The sequence below is a fragment of the Corapipo altera genome, unplaced genomic scaffold, assembly GCF_003945725.1.
Source record: "Corapipo altera isolate COAL_440 unplaced genomic scaffold, ASM394572v1 304, whole genome shotgun sequence".
NCBI lineage: Eukaryota > Metazoa > Chordata > Aves > Passeriformes > Pipridae > Corapipo > Corapipo altera.
Genome location: NW_020885050.1, coordinates 117,261 through 143,302, shown reverse-complemented (window position 1 = coordinate 143,302; position 26,042 = coordinate 117,261). Strand labels below are relative to the sequence as shown.

The 26,042-nt window shown below is 48.2% G+C and overlaps 1 protein-coding gene across 9 annotated transcripts in view; it reads right to left on the bottom strand.

Annotated features, from left to right (window-relative positions):
- Nucleotides 1–26,042, bottom strand: part of CAMTA1 (calmodulin binding transcription activator 1) — a 224,746-nt gene that overhangs the window by 155,401 nt on the left and 43,303 nt on the right. For all 9 annotated transcript variants that reach the window (XM_027668697.1, XM_027668700.1, XM_027668694.1 and 6 more), the window contains one exon: nucleotides 8,379–8,446. In XM_027668697.1, coding sequence (XP_027524498.1) covers nucleotides 8,379–8,446 — 68 coding nt within the window. The remainder of the gene's footprint in view (nucleotides 1–8,378; nucleotides 8,447–26,042) is intronic.

Below are 26,042 nucleotides of genomic sequence, written 5' to 3'. Positions count from 1 at the left end.
CTGTAATCCTTCCGCAGTGCTCTCTGTGTGATACCCCGGGTAACACACTGCTGCTGCATTCGCTGCTTCAAAAGATCCACACAAAGCCTTTAGAACACACTTGGGGTTACTGCCACAGAGATGGCTGTCCCTGTCCCTGTCCCAGCCTGCTTTGGCTACTGACCGTGCTGTGGTTCCAGCAGCAGCCCTGGTGCTTCCTAAGCCTCTGTGAGCGCGTGTAGATCGTGATCCCAGCCCAAGCCAGGATGCCCTGCTCGTGTTTACTGAGGGCTGCTCTGGACGAGTTTTGTGAAGCTCCAGAAGAACTGACAGCACTCCAGAAGAATAGGTCAAAGGGAGGCTCCTGGACACGCTGCGGAAAGAGACTTTGTTTCTCTTAAGGAAACCTGGAAAGGTTCTCCCAATTATCACTTTGTTTCCTTTCTTGTAACCGTGTAAATAAACCCCTAATACCCTATTTGCTCACTGCGGCAGCAAACAGCAGGGGGAAACACAGGAGCCCTTTAGCCAGAGAGAATTAAATAAAATAGTGGGAACATCCTACAAATACCAAAGTCAATTAATTCATTTGTTACAGAGCAAGAGTCCTGCATAATTTGTCCTTTGAGTAGTTTATTTTAGCTAATTGCTTATCCAGCAAGAAGATCTCCCCTGCATGACCCATTTGCTGTGCAAGAGGCTCAACTGATGAGAAACAAATGGTCACCTTCCAGAGGGGAGGAAGCGATGGCAGGGATGCTCTGTAAGCTGCTCTGGCCCTCGGACCCACACACAAGGAGATGAACACACCCCTAATCTGTCACCTCGTAATCAGGGTGAGTACCAGCACCTAGCTTCTCCAGAGGAAACCAGGAGACTGGAGTTCCCCTTTTCAGGACAAGCATCTCCAGCAGGCTGGAGAAGGGAAGGCTGCAGATAAAGGCATCCTCACTAAGGTTTTTCTTCCACCTCCGCCTGCCTCCACTACTGCGACTCAGCGACGTGTTTGCCCATCACTCACCTTTCACCACAGCCCCTAAAGCAACATAATTCCACTTGTGAGGTGGAGCTCTTCACCAGCTGCATCATCCTCTCAGCTTCTCCACCAGGGTCACACAAAGCACAGACAGAACCAAACAGCTTAATACTGCACTTGTACACCCCCGACTATAAACATCACTGGGGATCAGGCTGAGCAGAGCTGTCAGAACCGCAGCCGCCTTCTGCCAGCCGAGAGATGGAACCAGTACAGACATTACTGGTCTCATCAAAATTTCATAAATTGAACAGTGAAACAGAACAGCCTGATTTGTTTTAATTTAGTTCATCGTTGACATTTATAAAATAAATACAGGAATAATACTATGGGCACAATTCACTCTCACCAGTGGCAGCAGGAATTACACACACTTAGAAGAAGGACAGGGAGGGACACTGCTGCTGCCTGCTGGAAGCAGAGCAGAGGGTGCCAAGCGACCAGCTGGCACCTCGCACCTCAACACCTCCCTGCAGCATCAGGCACATCCTTGCTGGATCAAGCCAGGCAATGCTGAAAGGAGGAAGAAGAGGAGGAAGAGAAGAAGGAGGAGGAGAAGGTGGAGTGTGAGGCAATGCACACTTTGAGATTTGCTGGGCCGGCGAATTTGGAGTCACCACCAAGGAGGCAACAAGATTTCTGGCAGGAAAGCTTCCAGTTCTCATGTTCCAGCAGGTGGCTTCTGATAGGCTTTTAATGCTGCTTCATCTCCCTCAGCATCAGTAGAAAACAATAATCTCATGGCAAGGCATAAACCATACTGCAAAACAGGGCAAACCATCACATGGGACGCCTCAGGACAAGGTCACTTCTTTAATTCCAGAAATGGCAGCATTAATGGTTTCACAGATTCCCACTTCACAGCACTGGCAATCTCCATCCCATACCAAGCCTAGCCACTGGCAGACAAGTGGTCCAGTGGAGCAAATGTGGGCAAAGTTCATCTTAGCTGGTGGGTGGCTGGAGGGTGCCAGTGTTGGGGAGCACCTCCTGCCCCTGCCAGCGAGGAACAGGGGCTGTGGGGGGACAGACACCTGCACATGCCCTGACACCGGTCCTGACACGTGCCTGCCTGCCCAGGGCCACCGAGCCACTCCTTTCACCAGTCCCAACACGTGCCCACCCGCCCGGGGCTGTAAAGCAGCTTCTAAACCCCCTCTTACTATTTGTCATCCTGGAGACTCCCCTTCGGGCACAGCAGCCCCAGGCAGGAGACTGCACTGTCTGTTAGTAGGGAACAAAGCAGCCACGCCATGAGTGGGAAACTCAATGCTCCTGCAAACAGCAGCTGTGGAAAACCCGGCAGCACCTTCTCTCGTGTTGCTCTACATCCTGTCAGTAACTTACAGGAAACAAAACCACCCAGAGGAGTTATCTGAGGGTGGGAGACTTTAGGTACATCTGTAATTAAAACACAGAGACCAAAGCTGCGATGCAGCACCATAAAGCAGGTCATTTTACAGCTGGCTGGGCTCCCTCTGATGTACTTGGGAACCATTTTTAAGTGACATAAAGTTTAACATAGCGGTACATCTGCCTACCCACCAGATTCTACACGGAATTTAAAATTTAATTATATTAAAGTATTGTTACAGTGTGCATAGCAAGAACACCAACCAAGTGTAACTTGAGGAGAATCTTTCCCAGATTGTTGTAAATCTGTGTTTTCAGGACCAGGGAAAAAAAAATTCAAACCTGAACACCTGTATTGGTGCTCTCGGCTTTGTTATTGCTCACCCACCAACTGCTCCATGTTTGTGATGAGCAGGATCACGCACTTCTCCAGTGTTTCATTACAATGTTGATGCACACCAACAGCACCTGCACCTGCCAAGCAAATTATTCCTCACACCACAGCAAGAGCAAAGCCTGCTCGCTGCCTACACACACTTACTCAGCACCAAAAGAAAAACTCCAGCCTCTGCAGGCAGCTTCTCATCTCCAACAATGACAACACAAGTCAATCTGTCCTCTCCAGTCTGAACAGCAGGTCCTCTGGGATGCTTCCAGCTGCTCTGCATACACACAGGCACGAACATCCTCCCCCCAATTCCAGGTTACCAGCACATGCCAATAACATTCCAGTGGGCAATTTAAATCACACTGTGTTTGTCATAAATACAACACTGTCCCCATGTGGAAAGTGAAGCATGTACCCCCCAGACAGAGGGCACCCCACTCCCCCAGGCCATGATCCCTGCCCAGCTACAGCCCAGCACTCCAACCTCAGGGCCAGGTTTCCCAGAAGGAAAAAACTTTGTCAATAAATAAAGAACCCAAATAAATAGTTTCTTTCTCACCAGCTGCTATTTGCAGGCCATTAAGATGCAACAAGCAGTTGCTGACACTCTTTCTGGATGGTGTTTTTGATGCAGAGAATACATGGGAAAAAAACAAGAGAATATCAGTAAAGGTCAATTATGAGTCACTTAAAGGTTATTTCTGCATATCTCACCTCCTGGACAAAAGATGCTTCTTCATTACCATACAAGAATATAAATTAAGTTGCAAAAGTCTTTAAAATGCGACAAAGAGTTTAATTTTGTTGCTGTTATGAACAGCCTGAAGAACAAAGAGCGGGTCTCCTGCCCCTCTGCAGCCTCCACACATCATGCAGGACAGGGCAGTTACAAGGTGGTCCCACAACAGCCATAAACCCCTGTCCTTCCTGGTCCCCTTTGATGGGAAGCACAGAATGCAGGACAATATGGCAGGTCTGGCAAGTCCAGGTGTGGACATCAGGAGCCCCAACACGAGACCTCTTAGGTCACACTCTTCCCTTTCCTCTGCTCTTCCTGGGACAAGGGCAGCTCCTCACTGATCTGCCTCACAGTCTGTTAACCCCCAGTTGCAGGGCTGACAGGGGGCTCACACACACCGAGCAGCCTCCTCAACCCTGAGCATCCTCCCACCCCATAGCATGGCATCGAGAACAGTCAGAGCCTGCCCAAATACTGAATGTCATCTTGTCCAAAGCTGGCAGCAGGGGCAGACGTCCATATAATGGACCAGTTGTGGAATCAGCACCTCTGACATGCACCCCTCTGACATGTAGCAAAGCTGGAGACCAGTGACCAACCAGGCACAGTGCCTGCAGAGCCATCGGTGGGCTGGAGGAGCCAACCTTCAGCCTCTGTGCCAGGCCAGTCCCATCTGCAATAGAAACAAGGACCTCTTGCCTTTTGTCATCCAAGTTGGCCAGTGTCATCTTCTGCACTGACAGAGCTCTCCTGAGCCACCAGTTAAATACAGAGGAAAAATAGCTCTCCCAGAGCAAAAGCTTGCACAAGCAGCTCAGGCTGGATTTGTCATGGGAAGGATTTCCAAGGAATACTTGAAGACTATTAATGACCCTGGCCAGGCATCCTTATGGTTCCCAGCAACTCTGCCCTTAGGTCACATTACAACCAACAGGATGAGCCGTTAAAGGAATTCATTATTGGTGTCTCAACACCCCTGGACCACAGTGACTAAAAATCTATATGAATTACAGGCTCTTAAAACCATCTCTGCACTGTTTATCCTCTTCAGGGAAAATAAAGAGAAGAAAATACTGAAAGCAGCAAGATGAAAGTGTTGAGAGTCATGGAATCTTTAAAGTGTAAAGGGATGTGCCACATTTAACAGGGATTATGTCAAGCAGTATCCCAAGCCAGGAGAGCTGACAGCACACACACTGCCTTCGACGAAGGAGGACCCAGAGATGCTGGCAGAGCTTCCAGCAGCACAAGCAGAAACCCCAAATTTCAGCACTGTTCATGAGCACGGTTCATGGTCCTGGATCCCACAGAGTACAAGCCATGTGAGAGAGCAGGACCTTTAAAATATGCCTGGAAAGTCTAAACAAGGTCTCGAAAGGACTCTTACTTGTAACAAGTACAAGGGAGACAGACAGCACTTTTGGCACCGACCATGGCTCTGGGCAGTTGCCTTTTCACAACTTCCAGTTCCCATGACCTTCTCCTCCCCAGGGAGCCTGTGTCTCATTTCCCAAGGGCCAGGACATCCTGGCAGCAGCACACACCCCATGCAGCAGGACAGCTCCCACAGAGCACACCAGAGAGCCAGCTCGCAAGGTAACAGCCTAATGCAGTGAATTAATTCCAAAGGACAATTGTTTTCAATCTTCATTTAAACCCAACCTTAGCTAATCTCACTTTAACGACATAGGAAATAGAAATTCCCTTAATAATATAAGTCATGAATATTTATTACCCTATTTTTTACCTGAAAACTAAGTAATTCAATTAATTTTACTATTAATTATTTAATACAGAATTATTATACTGCAAGATCCTAACTCTTCTTTAAGATGCCACTGATAAAGATATCCCAGATAGAATATATTCCTTAAGCTGGACTGACAGACAGGTAAGGGACAGGCTGTGCTCCCTGGACAAAGGGCAGCAGGAGAGGAGGAGGAGAGGTTCCAGGGACCGAACTCATCCTGCTCTCACTGTGGAGTGAGCCCAATCCCCCCAGTAATCCTCCCGTGTCCTTTCCAAGACACGATGCAGGAAGGGGCAGGAACACATCTAAACTGCATTCCCAGGTAGAAAACCAACCTTGCAGCTTCTGGGCACAGCCAAGGCTTTTCTGTTGCCTGAGGTTCACTTGTGAAACACAGGTGAAGCCACCTTGGATTGCTAAAGTGTATTTTTAAAATACTGTATAAATGCTAACAACAGAAGGCACCTGGAAACAGAGAAACAAAGTACTTTCCTCCAGCAGAACGTTTCTGGACTCAGAAAGTCAACTTTGTCATTGAAATTCCAAAGTAAATAACAATTAAGTTCTACTTGATATACAAATGTCAAGTAATTATTTTTTGTTGTCATGATTCGCATTTAAACTTGGAAATGTCAGACACTTGGCCCTGCTGCATTAGCAGAACACTTCCCCCCGCCCCGCTGACGGAACACCAGCTGTGGAACACCCAGCAGATCATCAGGGAACCAAACACTGCTCTGAGGGAACGTCAAGGTCGGCGCTGCAAGGTGTACTCGCTAATTTATGCTGATCAACTGGAGTGCTCAAAAGACTGTTGTAATAATACTCCAGTACATTTATATCAGCATATTCGATCAATTTGAGTCATTCAACATGAAGTTTCCTAAAAAAGTAATTTTAGAGGCCTTTCAAAGCTTTCTCATAGCCCCTCCATTGCCACCACAATGGCATTATAAGAGGGCTCCTCCTCCATCTCCATGACCAAAGCAATACCCCACAGTGCTATAAACACGGGCACTTCCCTTTGGAAAAGAGGTGAAAACGTTCCAACGGCAGGTTTGGCTCCAAAGCAGCTCATCCCTTGTTGCCACCTCTGCCTTAGCTCAGTGACCTGTGGGGCATCACAGCCCAGCCTGGCCTGACCCTCTGCAGCAGCTCCTTCGCTGGAGGCTGAAGCAGAGGGCCCTGATCCCTCGTCACCAACACCCACCCTCCACTGGCAGCTCCAGCAGCACCAGCTCCTGCATCATCCTGCCATTCATCCAGCAGCAGCTCCTCAGAGCACACTATACATCATCATATCAGGAAACTCTGATGTGTCAGAGGTGCAATTAATTTTTATTAATTTTCTGAGATTAAATTAGTGCCACCCAGAGCAGCAAACAAAGAATGGGGAGTGTTCCAGTGCCGAATCGATGTCATTAATTCTGTAATACCGAGAGCCCTGATTGTAGCAACTCAGCATTTAACTCTTCCAATTAATTTTTATATTAAAAAGAAAAAAAAAAAAAGAAAACTAACTCAACAATTTCAGAAGGTCCTTGAACTTTCCTTCTCCTGGGACATTCTTTCTTTCTTTCTTTCAAGTGTAAACACACAGGAGGAAGGTACAGGAATGTTCATCAGAAAATTATTTTCATGCACTGCCTTTAGCAAACCAAACTCTTAAAATCATAAGATGCTGCTCCAAAAACATTTATAACCTTGTATGTTTAATGACACCATGTCAGCCAGACTAGTTAGTGTGTTTTCTGACCCCTTAACAGGCTTCTCTGGCAAAGGTTCAGCCAGAAATTGTTTTGCATTTATTCTGATACTGAGATTACCAGCCCAGAAAAAGACTTCTCTAATATTAACCAAATTACCTGCTTCCTGCAGTCAAGGAGAGCCTTGCAGCTACCACCAGCAGAAAGGTCCATCCAGGGCCCTTCTACTACCACGGCAGCTCCAGGTCTTCTAGAACCACTGAGAAAGCAATTGGGTTTCCCACACCCCTTTCCCAAGTGCTACATTTTAATACGACAAGCAAATACATTACTTAAGGATGTCACAAAAATATATAGAATAGTCTGGGGGGAAAAACCCCACAAAAACTAAAATGACACATTTTTTTTCCCATATTTCATGGAAAGCAGGTCCTCTGCGTGCCCCACCCGCAGCTGCACTGCAGAGGTGCAGAAAAGGCCTCCACGTCCATCCTCTCCTTGGCTGGGTGCTGTGGGACACCTGAAATCAATCTACTCGTTAGGGTGCCACCGCTCCTTGTGTCCCTTGTGACCTCTGCCCCTGCTCATGGCAGCAGGAGGTGATGCCAAACCTGGAGCATGCTGCTCTGGGTGCCTGCAGCAGCAGCCTCTGCAATGGATGGCACTAGGATACAGGATGCTAAAATAGACTTTCCTCTCACCTGGGTCCCAGCAGGCTCCCTCCAATGGCCCTGCCCTCTGCAACAGGAAAGGGGTGGTTTGGGAAAAAGACAAACAGGAAAAACCCAGCAACACCAGAAAGCAAGAGTCGTTCTCTGTGTTAGTGACGCACGGAGCTCGAACGCAGCTGAAACAGCAGGAAAACATCCACAGCCAAAACTCCATGTCTGGGTTACCAGGGGAGCAGGGAGTTAAACATTTATGGCAGCACAAGGAAGACATGACATGTACTGAATAATAAACTGCAAACACGTCTGTTAATGCAGCTTTTTGGGATCTCCTTACCATCAACCACTTAACCCCAGCACGGGAAACACCATAACTCAAACAATTCCTGTGCCTCCACGTGAGCAGGCAGCACACAGCAGGGCTGGCGCTTTTTTATTTATTTAAAGTTGTAGGCAAGGGAGCTCTGTCAAGATAAACAGCCTGTGACCTCGCTCAGAGGCTTCAGATCTGCTCATCTGAAGGGATACAATTAAATCCTGAGCAATTGGGTTAAAACTTTAACCTGCCAAGATTGCAGCTGTTCCATTTTTAATCAACCTGATTTCATTCAATAAAATGCTCATTAAGGCAATTAATGAGAGTTTGGTGTCACAAGCCATCAAGCATGACTGGGAGTTTCCACTTGGTGGTCAAGGCATTGATCAGCGAGTCAAGTCATCAGTGCGAGAGAGTCAATGTGCTGAGCAGGAGAACGTTACCTGGTTTTGGGGGAGGTTGTTAGCCACTCTTCATGCTTTTCAAACGTTATTAAATAAGCTGCAATTTCCTGAAAGAGAAACGCAGAAAGAAAACAGAGTTACTTGCATGGCTGTGCTGGGAACTGGAAAGTTTTATAACAGAGACACAGAGTCACCCACCCCGGGCCAGGCTGCAGCTGAAATCGGGTTTTGACTGACACAGCGTGCTCAGTCAACGTTCACATCCATGCCACCAAGGCCAGGCTTAAACAGGGTAATGAAGAGATGTAAATGAGGAAAGGCATTAACATTTTCCAGAGCAGAGAACTTGCTGGTAACTGTGGTGACCACAGCGTCGCCGCGAGCCTGCCGTGACGTCAGGAGGCAAAGGGGAGGGTAGTGACAAAACGGACACGGGAAGCTAAATTAAATATTTAAAAATAGAACAGCATCACTGCAGAGAGAATTACTGAATTATTAATCATTGCCATAAAAAGCCAGCGGGTGACATCAACATAAGTCATCGCTCCCACTTGCAGGAATGATACGGGCGATTACTTCCAGATCAGAACCGATTTGTTTGCAGGAAATTATTGGTGCTGGAGAGATAATTCACGACAGTGCCCGTAAACAGGCCTGAGGAAAGCGGGACGGCCACTCATTCATCTCCTGGGCACAAAAGCGGGGCGGTCACGGGGCAGCCACGGAGCAGGACAGGCCCAGCACCGGCAGCAGCCCTGGGAGACCAGGAGAGCTGTGCCAGGGAGATGCAGGACAAGTGACTGTCCCTCACCACGACAGCCACTGTCACCACACCAGCAACACCCCGACATACAGAGATGGCCACGGACCCCTAGGGCTGTGCTGAAAATAAGCCCCCCCCATATACTCAGAAAAATGTAGGTTTTTGATGGTTCTCTTCCAAAAATTGCCTCCCAGTCCTCTAAGAGGGACCTACGCAACAAAAGTGAGGTCAGTGAAGCTGCCTTCAATGTTCAAATGCCTCAAATCAGACCCCCAAAACACATGCAGTGTCATCTCTAGAGCTACTGCAGCGGAAGAGTCCCCAGGCTGCACATCCTGAGGGCAGCACACATGCCAGCACCAGGGCTTTCACCCAGGAATGGAGTTTTTATTATTTTTTTAGTTCGCTCTATATAAGGGTTGTCGCTTACAGTACCAAAGCTAAAAACCCCCACAATGCTCTCCAACCAGCTGGCCCAAGCATCTGCTAGAGCCACAAAATGCAATTATATTACTCCCAAACGAGACGTAAAAATATCTTGTTTCCAATACTCTTGGTTTTAAGACTCATACTTAATGTCCTCTGGGCATTGTGGCAGTGCCAGATCTCCGTGTTATGTACTTTATTAGAGCTGTGTGAATGTCATATTAATGACTCCTGACCAACATGTTTACACTGCAAATAAATTCTAACAGAATCCAGCGCTGCACCCCTTGTTTCCCAAGCCCCTCTCTGCAGGTATAAAGGATCCCCAGAGAAGCAGCTGATGAAGCAGTGACACAAAGCTCCAGAAACTCCTCTTTTTAATTTCTGGGTAATTGCTGCATAAAATTCAATATCTAAGTAACCCCATGCAGACCTCCACCATCGACACTCACGACCTTCCCAGAGAACACACCAAGCCTCATACTTTCACAGCAGCTGCAGCTGAATCAGGTGCAAGTGATGAAATGCAGATGCTGCATGGCCAAAAAGGGCTCACCGAAGATTCCCAGCAAGCTAAAAACACCAAAGAACTCTGCAACTAAAATTATTCAGAGGATATGAAACAAGATCTCTGGATTTTTTTAAAGCCAGTGCAGTAATTCCACTGAATGTGCTGTGATCAGCAGAACTCTATTTCCAACACGTCCCACGTTATGTCCTCAGCTCAGCTCCCTATGTTACAATCCAGCGTCACCTTGTGCTGTACAGCAAGATGAGCTCTGGAGAGACCAAGGAATGCAGGGGAGCTCCCTGCACATCCTCTCCAGCACTAAGCCAGCAGGCCTCTAAAGAAATAAACCCCTTCAACGCCAGGGCAGTTTGGGGGGGGTCAGATTAGCACAGCATTTTGCCTATTCCTACTAAAAATCAATTGCCATAAGGAGAATGAAGCCATTTTTAACTTTTGTGACTGAACAAACACATTGCTATGGCATGGAAACACAAAGTATTTCAGGTAAAGGAACTCAGCTAAAGGAACCACAGCTTGTTAACTCTGCTCCTTCCCGCCGGCCCGTGCCTGGCACATGTGAAATCCTCATCCCAAACTGTCACCAATGAGAGGAGCTGCAGTAATGACATACTCCTATGTGAAGCAGAACATGGGTTTCCATGCTGCTGGTCTGGCCCACTCAGCACGTTTGGGCAGAGGAAAGACCGAGTTGCCATTTGGTGCTGCAGATATTTATTTGGTGCTGCAGATATTTGGTGCTGCAGACCCACCAGAATGCGCACGTGTCACCAGGATGTCCAGGCAGCTCCTGCCCTGGCTGTGGTACTATGGAGAGCTGCAGCTCCAACCAGACTACAAAGCTGACACCTCTAGATGTACAATTCAATTCTTCCAACAGGATAAAAGAAAAATTCACATCAACTAGGATAGGAGCTCCCCCAGGCTTTCTGCTTAATGATATATTACAGCCTGATTTCCCTCCTCCAGGGGAAATACCTTGGATGGCAAAGAAAATCTTGCTCATGGTAGTGCCATAAATTAACACATACAGCAGAGAGACAGCAAGGCCTCCAAGCTGCCTTCTGTGTCCCAAGAACTCAGAATTACAAGGAGGGCAAAATCCCCTCAAAGATCCCCACATCGTTGACTCACCCTGCCCATGCCTGTCTGCAACCCCGTCACCCAGAGCTCCCCGTCCTGCACTGGGATATCTTGGCCTGAGTGCTGAGGAGCAGCTGCTGTGCTTGGCTGTGCTGTGACTCCTCGATCCAGTGTGCACAGCCACCAGCACGGGGGAGCCTGAACACAGTCTGGTGTCAGCAGAGGCTCTACCACAGCAGCCAAGCGCTGTCCCATCGTACCAGCCCACCCCACACAGGGGGGACATGAGCAGAAACACCTGTGTACAGTGACACCCACGTGTCCACTTCTGTCACCAGCACCCAGAACAATCTCTCCTCTGCCACCTCCGACTGGAGCAGAACTGCAAGGAACAGATGACTCGGGGACGTGGTGAACACCTGCACATGTACACAAAGCCAGGCAAAAAGGGGGATTCCCAGGGAAAGGCACACCCTGGGCTCTGGGGTGAGCCCTATGCTGGTGCTACTAGTGAAATGCTGGGATTCCAAGGAAAACAGATGGGAGACCTTTATGAGGAGAGCCCCATGAAGAGGTGATTGGCAGCAAGAGATACCTGGGATGGGGAAAGCCTGTCCCAGGATGGGATGCAAGGGACCAGGGCTGGAGCACCTGCTGAGGAAGGAGGACGTGCTTCTCTGCTGCCAGAGACCAAACTTCTCTTAAGCCCCGCTTGTTACATATTCTGGTTTCTGTAACTACAACTTTGTTTCCTGTGCAGAGGAAAGTGCTCAGCCCAGTGCTGGTGGGTGATCAGAGGTTTGCAAGAGACACCTCTGTCCAGTGGGTCCCGGTCACTGCAGCAGGGCAGAGCTCAACAGCTGCCTGGGGCAAGCACCCCCTGTTACACCAACAACCTTTTTTCCTTTGAAAAAAGGGGGAAGAAATAGATTTATCACTAGAAGACACAAAGTCATTAAATAATTAAAAACAAAACTATGGGCACAATAAAAGCCCTCTGATAAAACCTTGCATTTTAATGCACGTTAATTCCCTTAATGATTCTTTCTGTGTCTTACAGGGTCAAATCAATGTCCTCACCAAAAAATCCAATTACATCCCATTCATCGTATCTTTGGAGTGAGGCTATTGTTTGCTTTTGTCTCCTATCAAACCCTTTTCCCATTGCTTCTTGCCCGAGATTACAAACAAAAGGCAGCATGGCACCAGCAAGGTCAGATGAGACAGAGTTGGCTCTGAAAGCCCAGCTGGTCCCAGTCCCTCTGTGACTGCACAGCGAGCGACGCAAATCAAGGGACAGGAGCACTTGCCACAAACACTCGACTCATTGCCAGCGAGTCCCCCCCAGCACCGGTGAGGGCAGGTGGCACTGGGTGGAACCCCAAGGCCACTCAAGAGCATCTTCATGGGCAAGGGCACTGTGCACCATGGGCAGCAGCCCCCGGGCCAGGATGTCCCACCTGGCCCCACACCCCCTCTATCCCAGCTTTGGAATTAATGTCAGTATAAACTGAGGGAGCATTTCTGGGAAAGGGTGAACCACTGAGAGCTATGCAGACCCAGATCTGCTTCCGAGCACGCCAGGCACAGGACTGAGCCCAATATTCCCAGGACACTGGTGAGGAGAACAGGTTTGACTGACCAGTTCAGGTCAATCAAAGCAATGAGATAATTTAACACTCAAATCACAAATAATGTTTTATCCTAAATTCAGATAATTCAGTGGTTCAATCTGGACTTTGTCACTCAGGCTGAAAGCATTTTATCTAAGTGCACATCTATTTTCATTTTGCATTTCCGTTTGTTTAGATTATTAGTCCGAACATGCCAAGGAGCCACGGGCTGGGAAGCCCACTGAGCTGTGTGAGACAGCGCACACACAGCTCCAGTGGCTCCAGACAACTGCCACCGAGGATGTTCTCCCTGTCCCCCAGCCCTGTGCCAGCACCGTTCGGCCTCGCGTGGTCAGAGCGGTGCAATGAGCTGTTGGCATCACTGGCTTGGGCACCGTGCTGGGGCAGGGCTGGAGGTGGCAGTGGCAGAGTCAGCACACGCTCCCCAACCCGACACTACGTGACTGCAGCTCCTCAGACGCTTCAATATTTAATGACGGCACGTAACAGCCCGAGCTGCAGCACACGGGCGACCTGATCTCACCCGCCGTGTCCTGGGGGGAGGATGAGCCGGCGGGACCAGGAGCAGCAGGGCAGGTGCAGCTCCCATGGAGCGCTCAGCACTGGGTGATGTCCAGCAGCTGCTGCAGAGCTGCTTGTCTCTGTGCACGGGAGCTGGAGAGGACATTGCTGTGAGGTGCAGAACAGAAAACAGGCAGGGATCCGGTACCGGCGGTGTGGGAGAGGCCCACGACCCATCACAAACACAGGAAAGCTGCCAACTCTGCTCTGAGATGAAGGACTTGCAGTGAACATACACATTTTTTGGAAGAAAAAGATGAAGCTATAAAAAGCTCTGAAATTTGCAATCCATGGGCTCCCTGAAGCCACGGACTGAGCACTGGCACTCTCCTCCCAGCTTGACCCCTCACCAGGTCATCCTGCATCGTCACAAGGTATCAGCAATTCCTATCTGACTTCTCTTAAGAAAAACAGAAACTGGAACAGAGCAGGATTGCATGATTCCCCGGACCAGGCAGTTCTGGCCACTGTCTGGTCTCAAAGCAACATGTCATTCATTTAAAAAGAAGAAAAAAAAAAAAAGTCTGAATTTCAAGTTATTACTTCATATGAATTATACACACCCAAACGAATAAGCCTGAAACCTAAATGTGTTAGGAGAAAACAGAAGGGTTTGTACACATCCCTGGATTTATACCACAGAGCTAATAAAGCTGCGATCTCTTAAGCAAGCACATTTATTCTCTTAGGAATTCACCACATCCTCGCTGCTATAAAGACAAATTCCAGCCCATCACTTCCTTATCGTTCTTCTGCTCTGAAATGAAAATAAAAATTTGTGTTGACTATGGAGCATCTTCTCAGCTGGGATTGAGCCATTTTCATTTTCTACCTGTCCCCACTCTCAGGGCCATTAATATTCTGAATATCATAATTACAAACTGCTCCAAACACCACACTGGCTCGCACCACCTTGTTCAGCATCACTGGAAAAAAAATCCCAATCCCATTGCTTTTGTCCAGTTGTTCAGCCTAAAACAGCAACACAACATCAAAGAGAGGTCACTCGTGAGTCAAGGAAAACCAAGAGCAGGAGAAGGTCAAACTGAGCCCATGAGTGCCCGGCAGGGACAGGTGGGTCTGGGGGTCGCAGGCTGACAACATCTGTCAGTGACAAAACACTCCTTAACCAAAATTGTTCACAGCCATTGCAGGAAGGACCTGGGTCTCAAAGCATTACCTGTCTGAGACCTCCCAAGGCAGAAACATTGGTCTGACCATACTAAGGCTGAGAAGGGGAAAAAGCTCAAATATCACCATGGTTTTGCTGACAACCCCTGTCAGTGGCACAGGTTGCGGCCGAAGGTCAGACGTTTCCCAGGGTTACACCAATTTCAAGCCCAGCCAGAGCACGTATCAGGCCAGACTAGCATGAATTTGGTTTTCCAATGCACACCATGAATCTCCCGCCAAGTGCAGAGGCACTCACTCATGCCTGTGAAAATACCACAGAACAGCTCAAGCCAGACCACTGGGCTGTTACCCTAATGGATGAAAAAACTACCACTCTGGGTCCCCAAGCGTCGCTTTCCCTCAGTTTGAGAAGGGCAGGAGGTGGCCCGCAGCCATCTCGCTGTGGCCGTCCCTCAGCCAGACTGCTGAGCACACCTCTACAGGAAAAGGTGGGAGGGCAGCCCTGGGAGCACTGACCAGTGCCACGGGAGAGTAAAGCTACCACGTGGGCAATGCCTGTGGTTGGGGAAACGCTCGCCTCGGTTCCCCACACAGCAGCGAGCGGCAGGATTGCAGGAGGGGAGATGTTTTCATTAGTAACGGCATCTCGCCAACCATCTGCTAAAGGTCCACACTATTAATTTAACAGGAAAAAATGGAATAGATTACTCTGCAGTTTTCAATTAAAGTACATGATGTCTTCAAACTGCAACCTTAATTAGATATTACAGGGTGACATTTTGTGATCCTGAGCTGCGATGGCTGATCGAGTCATCTGACTGTGAGGGTGCTCTGCAGCACCGCTGGGGCCACGCACACCCGGCACCATCGAGGGGCTGCCCTGGGGTCCCAGTGCTGGGGCAGCTCGGCCAAACTCCTGGGGTTAAAAGAGCAGAGGGGTGAAACTCACGGCAGCCTTGGCACAACAAAAAACCTGCTGCAAATGGGCTGGGACACAGTCCCAAAGAAAACTTATGGAAAGGGGCAGGAGAACATAAAAAAAAAAAAAAAAACAAAAAGGGGAAAAAAAAGAAAAGTAGCAAGTGGACAACTTAAACACTTGAAAATAAAGGCTAAACCTGGTATGAAAAAAAACGGATTCAGACAAGAAATAATTTCCTCTAAAACACATGAAAAGGAGAAGAAAACAAAACCAATCAAGAGCATGAGCAGTGACTGACAAGCACCGGAGCTGAACAAGATCTGCTCAGCCACTTCACCTGCCAAACACATGGACAAGAGCAAACTGAGACATGTGATAGGTCTTTATAACAGCAAGAGCATAATTGGGCACAACCCCTGCAGCCATGGCTGTCCTAAACCGCTTGGAAGCGCCGTTAGTCACAAGTAGGAGCAAAGTCAGCCCCTGCCTAATGGGATTAGGATGGATTTTATCTTCCATTTAGGCCCCACACTGAGGGACAATCAGTAAAACAGAGTGATAACAAATAACAAATGTTGAGTTACTGGAAAACACCCACAGGTCAATATGTGATTTTTTTTTTCCTTTTAAATGACCTTGGACTAAACCCTGTGGTTTAAAGAACCACGAGCACTGGCATCCTGCTGGCACTGTTGGTTCAGTTCACTTGTCCTTCACAGTCTGAAAGAGTCATATATGCAGTGGGATAAAAAAAGAAAATTAGTGCACTAAGATCCATGTGTTCATGGTACGTAAATTAAGCATTCTAGTAAAAATTTCAATTATTTTACACAATTCAAACAGTCATGCAGTTTGAAGATGCTGAAGAGCATTCCCCTGCTCCAGTTCACCTCTGCCACCACGGGGACACACCAGTCCCACTCTGGGCCACTGCACCCAATGCCAGCAAAGCGACCACACAGTGCCTGCTCCATTAGCCTTCTCTCACATGGAGACAGCAGCAAACCCTTCCAAAGAACTGTGCAAGGGTCATTAAAAGGGAAACATCCACACAAATTGCCCCTTTCTGCATAATACTCACAGCCATATGTTCTGACATAATAATGTTCCACAGTCCTGCAGAACTGTCTTTTCAGCGTGTTTTTGCATTATGCCTAATTCTGTCAGAGTTTTTTGGTCCCACATAACGACAGCTCAGTGCAGAGTCAGATATAAATCTGGCTTAAGAGACTCTCACCAGGAATTCATTTAAAACTGTAAATGTTAAAAGATTCTGTTGCTGATTTATGGCGTTTTCTTATTTCAAATGGAATTAAAATCCTTCTAAAGATACATATTCAATCATGATAAAAACCATGTTCAGATGATGTCTCTGGTCAGACTGAAAGCCACGAAACCCAGAAATCTGGGAATAGCAGAGGAATCTGGGAATAGCAGGGACTGGGACATTTTACTGGCTTGGCCAATGCTGTGCTGTTCTGACACAACCTCAGTCACACATCTCAGTTGGTACAAAAGGGAGTCCTGGACGTTGCTGCTTTCATGCTCCACCTCTCCCTCTCCAGCCCAAGCACAAGGAGATCTACTGAAGATCCAGTTGAACAGAGAAGCTGCTGCACCTGAACTGATTACTGAATGAGTTTATTCCTTTTCTATTGTTTACATTAAAGGCTCTCAAAAAAGGGAAGTATTTCTGCCCCAGGTTAGGATCTGGCCATGATGATTAACCTGGGCCACCCGCCCGGGGAGCACAGCAGATCTGTCCCCAGAGGGACTGGAGGTTGCCAGCTGGCTCCCATCTGTGGAAACTGCCCCTCAGACCCAGAATTATCATGTGTCTTGGTACAGAAAGGAAACAACCATAAAACCAGAGCAGCATCAGGGAACTGTAAATTCTTTCCAAGTTATTTTCAGACTTCTAAGAGTTTAGTCATTCCTCACTTTCAAGAAAACATAAGAAAAAAAGGACAAGGGGAAAAAAATGACCAGAAAAAAAGACATTATTTGTGTGAAAGCTGTTTCCCATTCCAAGCAGTGCCAGGGCAGTAAAGTGCCCAGGATTCCCTGCATTTCTCCTCGGGAAGGGGCTGACCAGGAGGCTGGTGCAAAGACAGGGCTGATATCGCTGCAGGTTGTGCTGTGGCTGCCACATCCTTTCTCACGGAGAGGAGCCAGTGGAGAGCATGGATGTCTCTTTCCAAAGGTTAAGCATCACAGGCAGTTTCATGTTCTTTACATTCCTAAGTGGTTGATTTTTGCTTTTTCTTTTAAATAACCATAAATCCCAGCATCTGCTCCCGGGGCGGGAACCCTTTGGCTCTGTGCTCAGCCAGGGAAGGGAACACGGCTGCCAGTGGCTGCTGCAGGTGTTATTTTTAGTGCAACAGCTATTTACCAGCTCCATCCCAGAGGGAATTCAGGGAGGAAAAGGGATGCTGATGCATTTCTTACTAAATATAGAAAAGGGGGTGAGCCACCACATGCAGCGTGGCTGCAGCAGCTGCTCCTGCCGGGATGTGGCAAAGGGATGCAGCCACAGCAGGACCTGACACTGCCTGGAGCTGTGGGGCCACCCCAGCACAGGCTCCCCATTGACCTCACTTTAACCTTCAGGCTCTTGGTGTTTGAAAAAAGCTTTTTAAAAGCAGATCTTATACCTAATTGACTCCAATTTGAAGCCCTGATCCTGTAATGAACGGCTTCTGAAATCAAACAAAGCATTTTGAACACCAACAAAATTGCCTGTTATGAAAGCAGAAGGTTTTAAGGTTAACATTGACTTTAACGCTCTGACAAGGCACATCAACAGCAGGATGAAAACAGCAGTGCCTCTGCTCAGGCAGCCCAAATCTGGCCACTGAGAGGGGACTGTGAACACTCGTCTCAGGCTGTGCTTCACATTCCCAGGAGTGTGTTCATTTCATATTAATTTAAAAATATACACCTTTGAAGAAAATTAAAATCTTGTTGATCAGAGAAAGGGATGTGTTTCAGAATTAATCTGCTCTTCTCTGGTTTTAAGCCTTTCAAGTTCTGCAGAAGCAGTTTTGACATCCAGGAGCTCTGCAGGTCCAGCCAGATGGGGATTCCCAATCAAACTCCTTTTATATTTCTTTTACTGCTTCATATTTACCAACGAACTGGAAATGAGCACTGAGAAGGTGCCACCTGAACATGACAGAAAGCATTTCCAAGTGAGACTCAGACAGGGTGGAAAACCAGCCTAGAGCCCTGAACAAACTGCAAACTGGGCAAGTGATTGACATGACACAGGCTGCATGAGTGGGAAAAATGCAAAGTAATGGGGATTGGAAGAGCAAGATCCATTGTTCATCCAGCCTGTGAGGGTCGGCACAAATGGCATCCACCACCAGGTAAGTGAGGGCACCATGGACACAACAGACACACCTGCACTGGTCACCCCAGAGCCAGCCTGCACGTCCCAGGGCTCCACCTCTGGGCAACCACTCCAGCCCCAGCCGTGGGATAGAGATCTGTAGATCTGTATACAGATAGTTACACACACACTCCTTGGGACACTTCATTTCACTCCACAGTTTTCTGAAGGACGACCACTTAGAGAGTAGAAGAAAAAGAGTTCAATGAATTAAAGTGCACTTAAGTTAGGGAAGAACACTAACGAAACCCCACATTAATTGGGCATAATTGAGAATCTAGCCTGTTTGGATTATGAACTGCAATTTCTAGGCACACTGAAATTAGAAGCTACATCCTCTCAGAGCAACCTGCTGAGAATGAAGTGTTGGTCATCCAACATCTGTTACAGCTCTTTCTGTTTCGAGGGGGGGAAGCACCAAGGTTTCCCCCTTATCTCCCTTTCCTGGGGTTTTTACTGCCTTACTTGGCCCTGATGCACCCTGTGACCACCCAACAGCAGCGCTAGCTCAGGGATGCCACTCTCGAGGACACCAGGGGCAGGCTCAGCATCCCTGAGGGCAGCCCAGCCACAACCCCTGGTGCCCAGTGGAGACACTCCTGGAGGAGTCAACAGTGCTGGGTGTCAGGTGCACAGGGATGGCATCCGGGCACCAGGGTGCCTCAAGGGAGAGCCTGGCAGCCCCATCCCAGGGATGGGCTTTGTGCCAGTCTCAGCTCTGCTCAGAGCTCCCTGGCAGTATTTTGGAAGAGGGCAGCTCCAAGGCCCTGAACATTGTGATGCCAAGAGGAGTCTCCAGCATGTGGAGATCTTCCAGCTTCTTGTGTGCACTTAAAATATTATTTGATTTTTAAAACAAAGAAAAAGAAAATAAATTGCGTTTTGTGGGACTGGAGCATCAAGAGCAGGAACATGCCTGTGCATGCCTTTGTCTTCAACTGGTGTGGTGCCCACTTGGTTGGCTCAAAACAGGGAGGAAAAATGCCATTTCCTCAGTGCCCACCCTGGAGCACCATGAGGAGTGGCGAGGAGGAAAGGTTGTGCTGTTCCAGATACACAAGGAGTACACAGAAGTAGAAAAAGGTCATCCCATCACTTAATGTATGCAAATTATGTTAAATATTTCATTCATTAAGTAGCTCAGGTTATTACTGAATTGTACCTTAAGCTGTTCAGAAAGTTCATTCTTCTTGCACTTTCTCAGTAATGTGAGATAACCAACTGAAATGAATATTTTACAGTTTGTGCAGACAGAACATTTATTAACAATTCTCTCACCCTCTCTCCTAAGCAGATTTCAGGTACGATGTGACTTAAATTATACAGAGGGAATGAATTTTGGTTTATTCTTAAAAGTTTGTTTCTCTCTCAGCTTTGGAGAGTGCAATAACCTGCCAGGACCCAAACACAATCCCACTGGGAAAGAAGAGCAGTCACAGAGCTCTTTCCCAAAAGCCAGTGAGGGGGAAGAAAGCAGCAGCGGAATTTGGGGATTTTCCTTACTCTGAGCCCAGACACCTCTACTGTTGGCAGGGAAACAGCTCCTGCAATAGCCCATAACGTGCCACGGGTCCTGCGGGATTTCACATGAGTAATGTGAAGTGACAGAGCTCCGGCGCCCGCCGTCCCCCGTGCCTGGTGCTGCCATCCCTGGGCCAGCCAGGCGAGGGGGAAGGGGCCACTCACCAAGAGCTGAGGTAGCAGTGTCCTCATCCACAGTGTCAAGGTCACCACCCCTTCCAATTAGGGGAGCAGGACCCGGCTAACCCACCAGCACATTCCAGCAGCTCCCAGCCCCATGGACCAGCATGCAGACCACCCTCCCTGGGGCAAGGGCAGGACTGAACACACCCCAACATATGCCCAGAGGATGGCATCACACAGGCAGTAGCCCAAGGGGCAACACAGGCGTCCTCCACCATCCTCCACAGCACTGCCTCCCACCACCTCTCCAGATGACCTTCCCATTTGCAAGCCCACAGGCAGCTCCTGGGGAAAACCCACTGGGCTTCAGTCCAGCTCTTAACACGGTGTGGCAGCCACATCTGTGTGTATTTCCAGGCTCAGAGAAGATACAGAGGGATAAAAAAATTATCACTGGAACGGTCGCTCTGGCATCTAAGTCAGTCTCTGGCCAGTGACCCAGGAAAGGTGGCTCCCTCTGGAACAAGTGTGTCCCTGGGATGGAGGTTTACAGCCTCAGCTGAGCAGACACCCTGCAATGTCTCATCAATCTCGGCTGGGAAAAACCTTTCCATTTCCAACGGGAATATGCAAACCAGGCTCCGCACTGTAAATCTTCCTTTGCCGCGCTAAGGAGATAAGTAGGACCTATTAACCTCCCATGTTATTTCCAACTTCATTATTGGAGCTGACACGGGCAGAGCGCGCGGTGACGGCTCTTTTTGGCAGAGTGCATGTAAATCGCTTTCTCAAAGGAAATTACTTCTCTGGGCTGAATGTTATTAATCTAAATTCTCCCTTAGTCAAATTGTTGCCTGTAATAAATATGGAACAGGTTGCTACGCTCATCTCTGAGGGCATCCTAATCCAGCTGAGGTTTTCCCCTCGATTTGAAGGAGCTCCCAAGGAGCTATTCTGTGAGAGCAGCCTTCACCCAAGGATAGGACCATCCACCCCAGCATCATCTGGCATGTGAGCACCCTGCAATTTCATCATGAACTTGTATTTTCACACTGCTGGTGTGGAGTGCTCCAGCACCAAAGTGTGAGCAGGAACAAGCCAGGACCTGGTGAGGCTGGGGAAGGGACAAGAGGCATGTCCTTGATCTGCAACATGATGTGGTATCCTTCCATGGCCAACACCTTTCATGGCCAGTGCATCATTTATGTCAGCTTCAGTACTGTTGAAGCAGCTCAACTTCCAGGGTTTAGGAATTTATGCTCTTTCCCAATAGATACACACTTGGCATCCTCCTCATGCAACTGAAAAAAACCTGGAGCAATAATGGATCAAAAAACCCCATAAAAACCATATCCAAACCCAATCTAAACTTTCTCAGATACACAGCTAGAAACAAGAAATTTCGCATCTTGAATTCCTGGAGGAATTGTAAGCTAAAGGGAATCTTATTTGCATGTTATTCCTTCCTTTTACTGAGAACCAGCTTCTTGCCAGTAAAGATTTTTACAGAAATCCTCACAGAACACCCCTCCACAAAAAGCTCGTGATCCCTCCTACTCAAAGGCCGGCACCTCCGGGCAAGGGTGCAGACTGTGCACACCCGAGTACGGAGCAGATTCGGAACACAATAAATCCAGTGGCACAGACAGCCCTTCTCCTCATTTGTTACCAGCCAAGTGTGAAAATGTTAATGAAGGCAGCTGTAATAATCTACGGGAATTTCCCAATTAGGATTTCATTCACGTCCCTCAGCTCTGGCTCCCACACAGCCCCTGCACATCCCCCCTTCCACCCAACAGCAGCTGTCACTGCCGGGCTCCATCCAGGCACCCTCACCCGGCCACCCCGATGAGGGAAATCGCTACCATCCTATTAACTCCAACTTTTATTACATGTATTCCTAGAAGAAAATGAGTGCATAGAGGTTTTAAGTGTGTATCTACCCCCCTACACAGTGTTTGAAATATAACACGCTGACAGTGTTGGGTCAGGCGATACCACAGCACCTGCTTTTATTGGAAAAGAAAAAAAAATTAAAAATTAAATTTTAGGGGTGGTTCATGGCAGCCCTGACTCATGGGAAGCTGGTGCCTTCCTGGTTCAGCAAGATGAGCCCTTAGATCCTGTCTGGGTGTTGGAAGCAGGTCTCTCTTTCAGCAGAGCAGAAGGGAAAGAGACTCCATGATAAAACGAAGGCATCCTCACAAATAAATTACTTTCCTACCACAGCCATGTGATTTTTAATTTTCCTCTAATTTCAGGACTGCAGCACTGATATAAAACCTCTCTAAGTGTTTTAGGGAGATGGTAATGGTCCTATACTAAAATAATTTAACCAACACTATAATTTTAGTACCACTATCAGAATGAAATAATGGCTGTTTACTGTGTTACACCTTTCAAATGACCTTCATTTGAATATAAATTGTGGCTCCAAACTCCAAAAGCTGCTCCATTTCAGGAGGCAGCAAACTGAGGATGCTTACCCAGGGTTTACTCTGCCAGCAGATTCTCAGCATAACCACAAAGGCCAAACGTTTTTTGGGGGTTCTTTTCTTCTAAAGTTGCCTAAGACTTGCCTAAAGGACCCACGTGGATCTGACCAGGAGCCTGAGCCACAGCCCTTCCCTCCACTCCAAGCACAATGGGAATTGTTCTGTTTTATCTGGAAACACTTCTTGGTGACGGAACCATTCACTCACAGTTCCCTCCTCTACTACCCATCCCAGCTTGGACTGGGAACAAGGACTATTCTGCCAATAATCAAGTACCCAGCTGAGAGAAGGTGGTGGATAGGTCCAATCTCAACCTGGGCCTAGGAAAACATCTTATTTAATTTTATTTTTCTAGGTTTAGGCTCCCTGCCCATCACAGGCTCTTGCACTGCTTTTGGGGACCCCGTGCAGCCACCTCTGTCCAGAGGAGCTGCCAGTGCCTGGCACTGGGGACCCCTTTGGCACAGACCCAGGCAGCTGTACAGGCCCTGCAGAGGGGATGCTGCTCCCAAACCCGGGGCCGTGCAGCTCTCACAGCTCAGCCCCCGGAGCAGGGGCAGCCACGGCCGAGGCTGCGCAGAAGAAATTTCACTACAGACATTTCCTGATATTCACTCATCCACCTGGGAACCCCAGTCTAGCACCAGCTATTTCTCTCTAATAATGAATTTTTGCCCTTTCATCAACATTAGTCAGAACAAGGTCTGAGAAAATTCCCATTTGGTGCCAGGAATATAACAGAAAACATTAACATGACTGGCAGCAAACAAAGCCAAGCAGTGTGCCCGGCTGTGAGGCAGCACAAGCTGCCACTACCTGATCCTGAGTCCTTCCAAGATCATTCCTAAGTGGGGAAAAAAAGTATTACAAAAAAAAGAGTTTCTCTGTAAAGCAAGAGAAGTTGTTCTAGGAACTCCCCTCCTGCAGACAACAAAGAGCCATGATCCCACAGGGATGCTCCATCCTCAGGTGCTCAGAGACACTCATTCTCCCTCCTCTCCCCCAATTCTCAAACAAACCAATGGTGATCCAGGCATCAGGCTAAGAAGCTGGGGTGCCTTTGGTGCTGCTCACAACCTGAGTGGTACACAAGGAAAATCCCACATGCCAAAAATAGGGAGTGTCTGTAAACACTCCCATTCCAAGACACTTAGATGTAATTACCTACAACTAGTGATGAGAAGGAAGAAAAACCCACTTTTGGTTTTTAATTCCCTTCTCTGTGCATAAAAGCAAGAGAAGCCCTGGTCACCTGGCCAGCCAGCATCTCAAGAGGGGAAGGGCAGTGTGTGGCCACAACGGTCTGCCTGGCAGCAGCACCATTTTGGGGTAGGAGAAAGGGAAATCCCTTCTCTAAAGGCTGACCCCTGCCTCTCTCCAGAGCCACCTTTCCTCAGCAGATCCAGCCCTCTCGAGGGCAGAGCCAAGCCAGTAGAGGATGCCCCAAGTGGAGATCCTGACACAACACCCATCTCCTCTGTGGTGATAAAAGGGGTTTAAACAAATAGGTATTGTATAAAACATCAGAAAACACAACAAATTAGTGATTAAAAATTAATTTTGCAAAATTACACCCTTGTTAAGAGATGCCATCAAGGCTTCGCACATTCCTTTTCAGGTAGGAGGAGGAAGGGGACTTAAAACACACTTTATTGTATTTTAACAAAAACTGAAGAGGTAGAGACCCATGCCTTTGGTAGCCTGTCCCCCCACACTGCATCTCAGCGGTGGCAGCACAGCCCCATTTGGTGAGATCCAAATGATGCAGTGGGGGCAGGTGAACACCCTGCCCCAAAATCCCACCACAAAACTGCCCATGGGATGCTCCGACACGATTTTCATGTGCTTGACAGCAAGGACTATGCCAAAATACTCAAGGTCAACAGACCAGCATGGTTCGAGGCAATCTGCACCTCTTAAAACAGTGACAAATATGTTATTTAATTTTAATGAGCTTTTTTGCATCTCCAATCTAATTACGGCATTATCAAGCACTGCTCCGAACTGCAGGTGGCTGCTCATTACTTGGGGTAAGGCTGTCACAAGCATTTTTCATGAATACTAAAAACTGCCTCATTTCACCACCCGCTCTGAAATATCCCCAGCTGATCACTCCACCTCCAAATGTGGGGTTTGGTGTGGTTAACAGAGAGTAGTGCTCACCAGCATGGCTCCTGCAGCCAAAACCCTGAGGGAATCACCACATCCACCAAAACAAGTGAGTTTTGGTGTGCAAGATGCTCCTGCCAGAACCGTCCCCCAAAAGCAAACATCCATCTCCCTGTTCTGCACACAAGTGAGGACACCATGTGACAGGGCACTGAGGAAAACTCCTCGCTTCCAGATTGCTTCCAGTTTTTGCTTTCAACTTAGCATTTTTTTAAACCATTACTAAAAGTAAGGAAGGCTCCAATGTCAAAGGCATTTTGGCAAGATCAAAACTCCTCAGTTCTCCTCTTAAGCTTTGCAAAAAGTCATATTTTTCTGCTGTTTTTTGGCCAATTCTTTTGACCACCTCTCCTCATGGGCTGCAGTTTCCTCCATGAGGCGCAAAAATGCTGAGCTCACATCCAAAAGGCTCAGTAACCAGCAAGACTGAGATATTTTAATCCTCCCCGAACTCCTTTTTCCCTGCACATTCTGGTGAGCACAGGCAGCAAAGTGATAATGAAACCCCAACAGCAACTTTTCCTCTTACAAAGCAGGGGGGTGAGGAGGACACCTCAGCAACCCCAAATCCTCACCCCTCAGGAGCAGCTCAGCTCATCCTTGGAACTGCCCTTCCCCCCCAAAAAACTGCCACAGCCGGCGGCAGTGCACCGACCTGCCTGACCGGGAGCACTCACCTGTGTCCAGGGGCCGCGGGGCTTTGTGCCACAGAGACACCGGGCTCTGCCCCACAGGGCCACCGCAGGAACGTGAGGGCAGCCCGGGCGCGCGCCGGGCTCGTCCAGTTCCCCCGGCAGCCTCATCAGTGCTAATTGAGGGCACCTGGGAGGGGCAGCCCACGCGGGGCTGGGGCAGCAGCACCTGGGCCACCTCCTCCCGGCCAACTGTGCACACCTGTGTGTGTGTGTTTGTGTGTGTGCATGTATCTGTGTGTCTGTGTGTGTCT